A 10,825-nucleotide genomic window follows, 5' to 3' on the forward strand; every position below is an offset into this window, starting at 1 on the left:
GAAGAGCAGACTGTCTGTCTATTGTTTTTCCTCAGAATAAGCCTGTTTGTTCTTTGTGCTATGGGAATGTCTCACTCTGTCTGTTAATGACTTAATGGTTGTAAAAACTGGGAGTGTCCTCACAAGAGTAGAAAAATCTTTCCAGTCTAGGTTAACTCCTTTTACAAGATGGTTTAGATCTGAGCTGAGTGTGTGTATGTGTGTGTGTGTGTGTGTGTGTGTGTGTGTTCATGTCTCTTTCTTTGTGGCAGCCCTTTCATCGCCTCTCTAACGAAGTCCAGACACTCATGCAGATGGTTAACAGCTCAGTCTGGTAAATGAGGAGTCCTCAGCATCGGGCTCAAACCACAGCAGCAACAGGAGCAGCTCTTCAGGAGGACGTACATGGTTTAAAACCTGGTGCTCACCAGAGAGTGCCATGTTTGGTTGGTTTGTCAGAGTATGTACAAGGCTATGATGAAGTATGACTGTGAATGGGTGTCAGACCGTCACATCACATGTAGACATGGAATATGTATCATCTCTGGTTTTATCGTCTATATTTGTTAAAGAGATGTTTTTTATTTTTGGTGAAAATGTTCTGTACAGCTTTATTTAGACACCAGAGACGGTGCTCATGTGATTTTTAACACCTGGGGTCAGATGCATAAATGATGCTTACATACAAAAAACCTTTGTACGCCATTTCCCGCCCATAAATTGGTATTTATAAAGACAGAATGTGTCACTTCACACATTCCTCTGATCATGTGAACACATGGTTTTTTTTAGAGCGAGCTGAGTTACAGTGAAGTGAAAATACAACGGGTAATTTATCATAAAATAAAACCAACTTCACAGAGTTTCATTCATTATCATCATTGATTAGTGGCTAAATGTTGTTGTTAATTTCTTAATGAGTGAGATTTATAAAGTGGAACCATGTGAACACGCGGCTTTATAATTCTGATGAAAAGAATGTGTCTGAATATTTTTAGTTTTGTGGCCAGGTCTACAGAGGGGGGAAAAGTTTAGATTATATGAAGGAAAAAGAAGCAGCATCTGCACAGACTGTGGTTTAAGATGTAAAATGTGCACCAGGGAGTTATCCCTTCAGAATAATTTGAGGAGCTGTCACATAACAAATTCTCAATCTTGTTCTCTAATATGTTTCTTTTACACCAACTTCAGTTCCAATGTTGTTATTTTGTCCTAGTTTGACCAGCTGATGCATATCGTCTTCCCTCCATGGGACACTGTGTGTGTGTGTGTGTGTGTGTGTGTGTGTGTCTGGCAGCTGAACTGGGTCTTGTTCTGGTGGGTGTGGATGGTGGGACACAGCTGATGTTGTGCTGTGATGTGTGATCCAGGATTTAGCAGCAGAGCTGAGCAGGAAAACAGCAGCAGCACTAAGATCACACAAACAGGACATCCGCAATTCACTCTCACAATACACACACACACACACAAACACACATATGGGGGTGACAGAGGAATGGGCTGGGGCAGGGAAATGAGGCACAAACACACCCACAAGCATGAATGCGATCACATACACAAACAGAGGATGCGGCTATCTTATTTCATGTGTTTGGGTCATCTCCCTTCTCACTTTGATAACATCAGTCAGGCTGTGTGGAGCACTGAAGCAGGACGTCCCTGTGGTATACTGAGAAACTGAGGAGCAGCAAACAGCCTTAAAAAGACACCACTCCTCCACAGAGAAACCAGACAAACATTCACCCCCCCCCCCTTAAACATGGCTTATCATTCATCAGTCCACTCTGCTCTGATCGGACTCTGTGATGTGACTCTGCTCTGCTGACACTTTCATTTTATAACCGTAGTATCTGACTGAGGATAACTAGAGTTTTTCATTTGATGAACGCAGGCGTGAAAATGAACCAAATGTCTTTAAAGTCAGTGGAGCTGGTGGACCATCTATGTGACACCTGAACAGAATACCACGGAAACCCTGACTCTCATACAGACATCAGCATCATTGACGACCTGCAAACCAACAATGACAAAGCTGACCTTTAACAGAGTGAAATAAGTCCAAAATGGGGAAAACTATCAAATCATCTGTGTAACAGCAGTCGCTATAAAACCCAGTGCTGCACCTACTGGTCAGGGTGACACCCAATAGTCAACATAACGCTACACGACGATTCTTAGTCGACCCAATTTAAGTGTGGGATCATTTTGAGGGGCTGAGGGGACGATCCCAAGAATGCGACATGTAAACTTTACCAACAAACATTTGATGCTACGTCTTCCTCATCCATCTCTCCTGCATTTCACCACACAAAGAAAATAATCTTAAGCTTTGTTTTCAGATATTTCAGATACAGATGCCATCAGATACACTCTTGATGTCACCCGACTCAATCCTCTCTGTCTGAAGGAGTGGATGTGGATGTGCTCGGTAGTTGCTAGGTAACAAGATCAACTTTTGTATATCTGCAACCAATCAAATGAAAGTATAGGAATTGTAACTGTTGCAAGTGTTTTCAGGACAGAAATAAAAGAGAACAATACCAGGAAAACCAGGACGGATGGCAACGCTATATTTGAAATATGCAAGTAGCGTAATGTTAGCCACTTAGCATGGCCACTCAGTCTAATGTTCTTGCTAGTTTCTGGATCATTAGCACTTTTGTGTTGTTAACAGGAGACTTACTTTGTACGTACGCTTGTAAAATTTTGATTTTAAAGGCTCATTATTAGTTTTTTTTTTCTCTATAATGTGGCAGCGTTAGCTTTATTTGTTAATTCTTAGCCCTGGACTAAAACCATTTACTGATGCCCCCCACCCCAGAAAAATATAAATACATTTAACTAATTGAATTAATATCATAAACGTGTGACGAGTAGATGACTAATGGCTTCAATTAACCAGTAGACCAGAAAAATCCTTCATCAGGAGCAGCTCTACTACTGATTATTTTCAGTATCTTAATCTGTTGATTACTTTTTTTACATTTTTTTTTACGACTTATTAATTAATTCTTTGGTATAAAATATATGATAATGGTGAAAAATGACCATGGATTACAGGCTCCAATGTTTGAGGTCAGTGACCCCAGTAACTCAGGACCCTCTCCTCGCACTTCAGTTACAGCTGACACGACTGACACCACCACCACAGAACAACCAAGGTGAGGAATTTAGAGTTTCCCGCAGAAATTCCAGGCAGGCGTATTTTATTCTTTCTCAAGTATTTCCCATTCCTCCCTTTGAACCAGTGCGTGACCGTTGTTATCAAAATCTCTCCCTCACGCACACAGTGAAAAAAAATAATGTTGGGATTTCAAATGAGGTCACTCAGGTCAGGCTCTGTGTGCAGCCGACCGCTCTGAGAGCTTTGACGGAGATGTAAAAGCATCTGGGTGTAGAAGCGTGGTTACCACCCTGAAAAAAGACACAGAACAGTACACGAACAGAGCTCACACACACACACAGACTCCAAAATATCCCAGTGGCACTTCACAAAGAAACCAAACAAGCAGCCCACAGAGCAAACTGCCTTATTAGCTGCGCTGATCTCAGCAGCTATTCTGCCTTTAAAGGAGCAGCAGAGCCTCGGCCTGATGAGGCAGTCTGGATCTGTCACAGGCACCAAGTGACCCTGGACTTAAAGTGAATTCAGAGAGACAAGATGGAGGTGGAAGGGCACAGGTCCTCTCTTCAGGGCCGTCAGTGAGCAGCGGCTAAACTAAACAAGCCAGCCCTTCAGGCTGAAATAGAACAAAAGGGCGTGACAACCTCCTTTTGGCCTGAATGACCCATGTCTCACCACCAGACTCTTTGTGATAATGTGTCTGTAGCGATGTTTTCTGTTTGCTTTCTAAAACCACATGTTCATTTTGGAGAAAGCTTTTGCTGTCTTAAATTCATGACTCAATATTTCATGCGAGGGTACACAACTGCCGTCAGTAAGTATCTTAAATGACTCCAGTCATACTCTAATGTGAGCTTTTGATGACGCCAGCCGTTCTTTTGTCAGATTAGCTCTCCCTTTTTTCCAAATGTTTGAATTTCAGTTTGGAACAAGGCTCTTAAAGGACTTTGGTAACCGAAATGTGATGAGAGGTTTGGCCCAAAATCACCAGCCTGTGGTGGATGACTCTCAGCATATTTAAAGACCAGTTTATGAGAAGATGCCAGGACTAACCACTAATATCTTCAAATGCTGTTTGTTTTGATCAGCAAAAAAACTGTCCAAAACCTTAAGATTTTCAGTTTGTTATCTCATAACAAAGACACCTACTCGAAACTCATTGAAAAAGTAATTTCATTACTTTTCTAATTATAAATCTGCACAAGTAATTAATTAAATCACTTTGGTTACTCAGCTTATCTCTGTCAAAAATGCCTCAAATAAAATGCAAACCAACTGACACTAGACTGAAACCAGCTGACACTAGACTGAAACCAGCTGATAATAGACTGAAACCAACTGACACTAGACTGAAACCAGCTGACACTTGACTGAAACCAGCTGACACTTGACTGAAACCAGCTGACACTAGACTGAAACCACCTGACACTAGACCGGAACCAGCTGATAATAGACTGAAACCAGCTGATACTAGATTGAAACCATCTGACACTATGCTGAAACCAGCTGATACTAGATTGAAACCAGCTGACACTAGACTGAAACCAGCGGATAATAGACTGAAACCAGCTGACAGTTGACTGAAACCGGCTGATACTAGATTGAAACCAGCTGACATTAGACTGAAACCATCTGATAATAGATTGAAACCAGCTGACACTAGACTGAAACCATGTAACAGTACATGTGTGTGCTGTTCCGTACAGGATGTCCGGTTCAGTTCACATCGTGATCCTAACGAATGTAATCCAGCTTTATGACGTTCAACCATAGTCACAGTGATTAGTCATACATCAGTCGTAACTGCAGCGGCCTGGGTTCAAATCCAACCTGTTACCAATATTGTAGCAACATCAATAAAACCTAGATGACTTGGGTTTGTCACTGGGTTACAAGTTTACAATAACATCTTTATATTTACAATTTAAAGCATAATAAATTAAAAGAAATCTTTTTCATGTCAGGTATTTTTTAAGTACAGTGAAAAAACTTTATACTTTATTCTTGTGGAGTGAAAATTATCATTTTCTCACTCACTTACTCCTGTTTGACACCACACCAAGCTTACTGTTTAACAAAAAGTTGGAATATACCTTAATCAGACAGGTACAAACAGCCTGACTAGACACTGAGCATGATAACAAGCTTACAGAATGTTTCCCCCTGCTGCCATGCAGTCTGTCTGCTTTAACAACAAGTGACACATCACTCCATAAAAAATCTAATACAGCACTGCAGGCTAAAATCAGTGTCCTCAGTTACTCCACCTCTGCTCGCTCTGCGGCTTCCACACAAGATGTAGAGAAGTAAAAGCAAAGTCACAGCAGTGCGGCTTCTTTTTGGTCATAAATCTTACATTTTGCAGTTTAAACACAGTTTAAACCAGCCTTTAAGTTTTGAGATATGTGTGTTAGTTAAGGCCAGAGTGTGATACCACTGTGCCCCCTCCTCCTCTGTCCCTTTTACAAGAGGTCATGACCCCACAAGTCCTGGAGGAGAGGTGAGAGTTTACATTGGGAGGCCAGACAGTATTCCCAGGCCCGCTAAACATGCCTGAACCAGGGAGACGCTGCCTGGAACTTTATCTGATGGACAACAATGGTGCTGCTGCGCATGGTTGTGTTTGAATGTGTGTGCGTGTGTGTGTGTGTGTGTGTGTGTGTTTGTGTGTGTGGGAAAAAGAAAGGGAAGAATAGGGAGAGTGAAAACAGGGAAAATCAAGATAGGGAGATTGCAAAACAGTGATGAAGTCATTTAAGAAAGACGGTAAACAGGCAGAGATAAGATGAGGGGTTATAAGGGAAGTCAACAACATTAAACACACTCACACACACATAACTTATTGTCTCACCTGTGTAATCACACCTAAATACACACTGCATCATTAGCAGTTATATCCAAGCTCCTGCACAAACACTCATCTTTAGACATCTCTTCTTCAATCAGAGCGTCCTGGAGCCAGCACCCTGTCATCACCATGACGAAATAAAACATCCACTTTGTGACCTGTCTGTGTGTGTGAGTGTGTGTGTATGTTTGTGTGTATTGGAAGGAAGCTGATGCAAAGCCTGTGGCGATTGGCACAACTCTGAGAGCAGAATCCAGGGGTCGTTGACAGAGGTTTAATTGAGTCTCGGTTAAATTTTTACAATCAATTCTCTCCCTGGAAGCTGATTTAATGATGCACAGTACAAGAGAGGTCTCACTCTGTGCATTGTTCCTGTGACAGGATACAGTTACGTAATCCTCAACTAAATCAAATCTGAGTACAGGGCCCTCTCAGGTGGAGGGGCCTCGAAGTCTGAAAGGGTCATTTCACCCCAAAAAATATATATATATACACTGATGAGTCAGATGATTTTAGGGTGCCACCACAACAGCTCTGCTGCCTGCCGAGACAGGGACTCTCTAAGACCTGTGGGGACCCTGTGGTATCCGGCACCAAGACGTCAGCAGCAGATCTTGTAAGTTGGACTTAAAGTCCTGATGGACTTAAAGGATGGAGCCACCTTGTGTAAGACTTGTTCCAGCACATCCCCCAACACCCTGTCTGTGGTTGGTGGATCATCCCTCCTCCCTGGTCAAAGTGGCCCAGGTCTTTACACCTGCACATTTCTCCAACGTCCAACACTCTGACTACGAGAACCTACTGTTCACTCACTGTATAGTGTATCCCGGAGCTTATTCAGCTCTTCATGTATCATCATGTCTCGACTCATCACTGGATTTTCTCACTCACTATTTTTCACAAAGGTCAGTGGAGGTCAATGAACTATCATTAGTAGTTCAATTGAGCATCAGAATCAGTGAAACTGTTACTCTGGATCACTCACCCAACACTCTGTCAACTGTTTTCCGTGGGACTATTAGTTCCAAAGAAAACTGGGAAAAAAGATGTTGCCACATCATGTCATAATATTATTTTTTAAACACTGTTAATTAAATTCCTTTCACCTAAAATGATTTTAGTTGAAAGCAGAAATGTCAGAGACAAATCTCATTTCAAAACCTCAGCAGGTAAAACTACAACTTTAAAAGAACTGCTCAACAGTTTGATATCCAAGCTTTTTTATATATTAGATGAAAATGTGCCATGTCTGTACAGTGAGTATAAAGCTACAGCAGATTATCTTAGCTTAGCATAAAGACTGGAAATGAGGAAATTGGCTACCCCATTAAAAAAAAAAGTGTGTATATTACAAGAACACAATATCATGAGAATGTCCTATAACAATTGTTATGAACCGATGACACCTTTCAGAGGTTCCCTGTGGAAATCATGCATTATTTCTCAGCTGCAAAACCTGGTGAAATACAACCAACTTTCACCTGCCCTGTATCTGTGATTGCTGTCACTAATCACCCACATTTTTATAGCAGTTTTATAACACTTGTTCCTAAGACGTCTAACAGGGAGTGAAGAGTTTGTGTTCACTCTATGGTGACTGACCTGACGCAGAATCAATGCCACTATGAGCATAACACACTCTACATTTCCGTATGTGAATAACTTAGAGGTAAACTTCAGGATGTGTGACGTGTGCGTCTGTCTCAGAGTTTTGATGCACCATTACTTGAGGCATCAAATGAACCAGCTCAGTTTGTGACAGAGTGACCACTCCAACACTTGAAGGAAAAACAGTGACTCTACCACATACAGCAGTGAGCTGTGTAAAGTCCGCATCAACAAACAAAGGGCTAAATGTGAGGGGGGGGAATAGAAACATCAGTCGTTGCCAGGTAAATCACACAGAGCCGGTTCATCTAGAGAGAAATGCCTCCTGAATCAGAGATGTGGCAGCCCCTCTGTTCAGCTTCATCCGAGGTTCCTGTTCTCAGATTCATCCCCCCATCTTTTATCCTCACCTATAGATTGACACACAGTCCTGTGTGTTTTTTCTGCACCTTGACACCGAAGAGCCACCAGCGGCAGATGGAGGATGCAACCTGGAGTATGACAGGAGTGACTCAGGCACTGAGCCCAGCAGAATCAGAGTCCGTCTCCAACAGCAGAAGGTGAGAATAATTTGTGCTGGAAAGGATCCAGTTTGTCTTCATGGAGAGCAAAATACACAGAAAGCCCCCCCCCCCCCCCCCTCCCCCCCGTACAGTAAACCTGTTGTACAGTAGGTCAGCACTGAGTCTACCACTGTCCACTAGCTGCGCTTTTGCTTTCCAACCGCAGGTTTCTCTGATCGTGGCGCAGAGGCAACAAATCAAATCTAACCTCATACACTTTGATGCGCCTTCTTCCCCCGGAGTCTCACTGATACAGATTGGGTTATAAAGTGGGTTTTCGTTGTTGTGTGGTAAAAGAAACGTGCAAAGATCAGACAGGACATCGGCTTTAAATTCTCCCTAAAGATGGTTTATTTTTAGACTGGACTCCAAATTCATTTCTCCAGTCTTTTCCTCTTGGTCCAGATGGTGGGAACCTCCAGGTGGATCTATTTTTGGATCTTCAGGCTGAAAAGTGCGCACTTTGCCAAAGCCCGCTGCCGCCCGTGCACCGTGAATCCCCCCCCTCGCCATGCCACGTTTCTGGAGACAAAAAGCCTCGCTCACCATCTCTCCGTGCCACTTGTCAGCTGAGGGGATCGAGCGGACGGCGCCTGGTCGCTCGCTCCGTCCAATCACACCCAAACCAAACGCGCACCTCCACAAAGAAAAAAGGAACCCGCTCAGCGAAACCCGGAGAATCAGTGTGACAAAACGATCAATCCAGGGTGTTGTAATTACAGCATGGGAGAGAGTGATCTGAGCCAGAGCACACCTGCGGGGTGATTTACGCCTTTACACGACACAGTATATCAATTATTCATCTGCTGCGTTACTGTACAGCCTGAACAAATCGATCTGTCAACATGCCAGGAGGCTGCCAGACCAGACTCCATACATCAGTACACACATAGCTACGCGCACACACACACACGCACGCACGCACACCAAACACACACACGTATACACACACACATATCCCAGAGAGAGGAGCGGAGAGGGATCCTACCTGGTTGGAACATACTTTGGAAATAAAAGATGACCAGAATAAAGGATCCCAAACAAGTGGCAAAAACCATCCGGCAAATCCTACTCATCCTCAACAGTTCGCTCAGAGTCTGTTTCATGGCGGGGCGGAGAGGCTGGAGGCGGCTGCTCGCTCGCTCGCTTTGTGGGGGAATGAAGGGCCGGTTTTGTCAGAAGCTCCGGGGCTCTGCTGGTACTGATGAGGATTGTCCGCCGGTCAATGAGCTAAAGCATCCAACACGGATTGTACCACTGCTGTGCTGCAGGGGGGGGGGGCGGCGTGAGGTGCACCCCCGCTCGGAGGAAATGAGCGCGTCCAGATGTGCGCTTCTTTTCCAGAGCATCACATTAAAAAAAGGTTCTTTTTCAGAAATGTTTTTTGAAAGATACAAACTCTAAACAAAAAATGTGTTTGTCCCGTTGGTACAAATATACAGAGGTGAACTGGATTACACTGCTCTGCTGCAGCTGCTACTTTTATTATTAAAACAAGTAAAGTAAAATCAGAAAATTGTACTAAAAGTAGGCTACTATGAGGATAAGCGATATGGACACTGAATGGAAGTAACTACAATAAGGAAGTACAATCTCATTTGTTTATAGTGGCACATTAAGAAAACTGTATTTAAGTAATAGCAAATATGGCTGTAGATGTAAAAGTCAACAGCAGTAACTTACTTGAGAGGCAGAGGCAGAAATATTCACCATTTTTAACAAAACAGTGAACTAATGTAAAACTTTCCCAAACTCCAAATCTGGATTCAAAGTTTTACCAAAACTAAAATCATAAAAAAGTACTTCAACATTTAGAAAAAATGGCCCCTATGTTACTTTATTATACACTATACTTTATTATTGGATTATAATTATTGAGGCTTTCATGTATATGCAGCATTTTAAGCTGAGGGTGCTTGACAGTTGCATCTATGTTAATGCAGTGAATTGATGAGATGGGCCTGTGTTTTGTGAGGAAATTATTAATATGTAAAGTAACTGCAGCTCTGAAAGAAGTAAGTAAAAGGCAGCACCAAAATTTAATAGAAGTCCTGTAGGAAATGTAATACTATTATTGATGCATTAATGTGTAAGTAGCTATTTGAATTTGAAGCTGAGGTACAGTTCTGATTAACTATATTTTTATACAGTGTTGGGTAGTTTGGGACTAAAGATTTGAATCTATAAAGTAACTACAGCCGTCAAATAAATGTAGTGGATTTAAAAGTACATTATTTCCATTTGAAATACAGTGGAGCAGAAGTGTAAAGAAGCATAGCATGGAAACACAAGCTCAGTACGACATAGTTACTTTCCACTGAAGAACAGCCCAGGTACACATAATAAAAATGTATGGAATTCAGTTCTTTCAGCATTTTGATTTTATAATACTTCATATGAGACACATAATGTTACTATCTTCAAATTAAGATTTAAGAATGTTGCCGATAATTCTTCCACACATGAGTAGCAACAGTAATAGTAGTGGTGGGATATGTCATAGTAAGAGCACTAGTAATGGTGGTAGTAATCCTATAGCAGTAATGCCGGTGGTTGAATGGTTGGACATTATATCAGTATTTCTTTAAATGAAAAGAAAGTCTCAGTCTCAGTTTTACTTTTCTTTCCTCCCAGTTTGTCAAAATGCAACGAGTATCATTGACATGCTCCACACGCAGCTCCAGTGCCACCTAGTGGTAAACT

The 10,825-nt window shown here is 42.2% G+C and overlaps 1 protein-coding gene across 3 annotated transcripts in view; it reads right to left on the minus strand.

Annotated features, from left to right (window-relative positions):
* chst11 (carbohydrate (chondroitin 4) sulfotransferase 11) overlaps positions 1-10,442 on the minus strand; it is a 100,919-nt gene extending 90,477 nt beyond the window's left edge. The window contains exon 1 of one of the 3 annotated variants that reach the window (XM_056367869.1): positions 9,126-10,442. In XM_056367869.1, the coding sequence (XP_056223844.1) occupies positions 9,126-9,228 (103 nt within the window). In that variant the 5' untranslated portion in view covers positions 9,229-10,442. Of the gene's footprint in view, positions 1-7,969; positions 8,094-9,110 lie in introns of those variants that run through there. The other 2 variants (XM_056367866.1, XM_056367870.1) reach the window with 2 other exon arrangements.
* Between the last annotated feature and the right edge of the window lie 383 nt (positions 10,443-10,825).

The sequence above is a fragment of the Seriola aureovittata genome, chromosome 22, assembly GCF_021018895.1.
Source record: "Seriola aureovittata isolate HTS-2021-v1 ecotype China chromosome 22, ASM2101889v1, whole genome shotgun sequence".
Taxonomy (NCBI): domain Eukaryota; kingdom Metazoa; phylum Chordata; class Actinopteri; order Carangiformes; family Carangidae; genus Seriola; species Seriola aureovittata.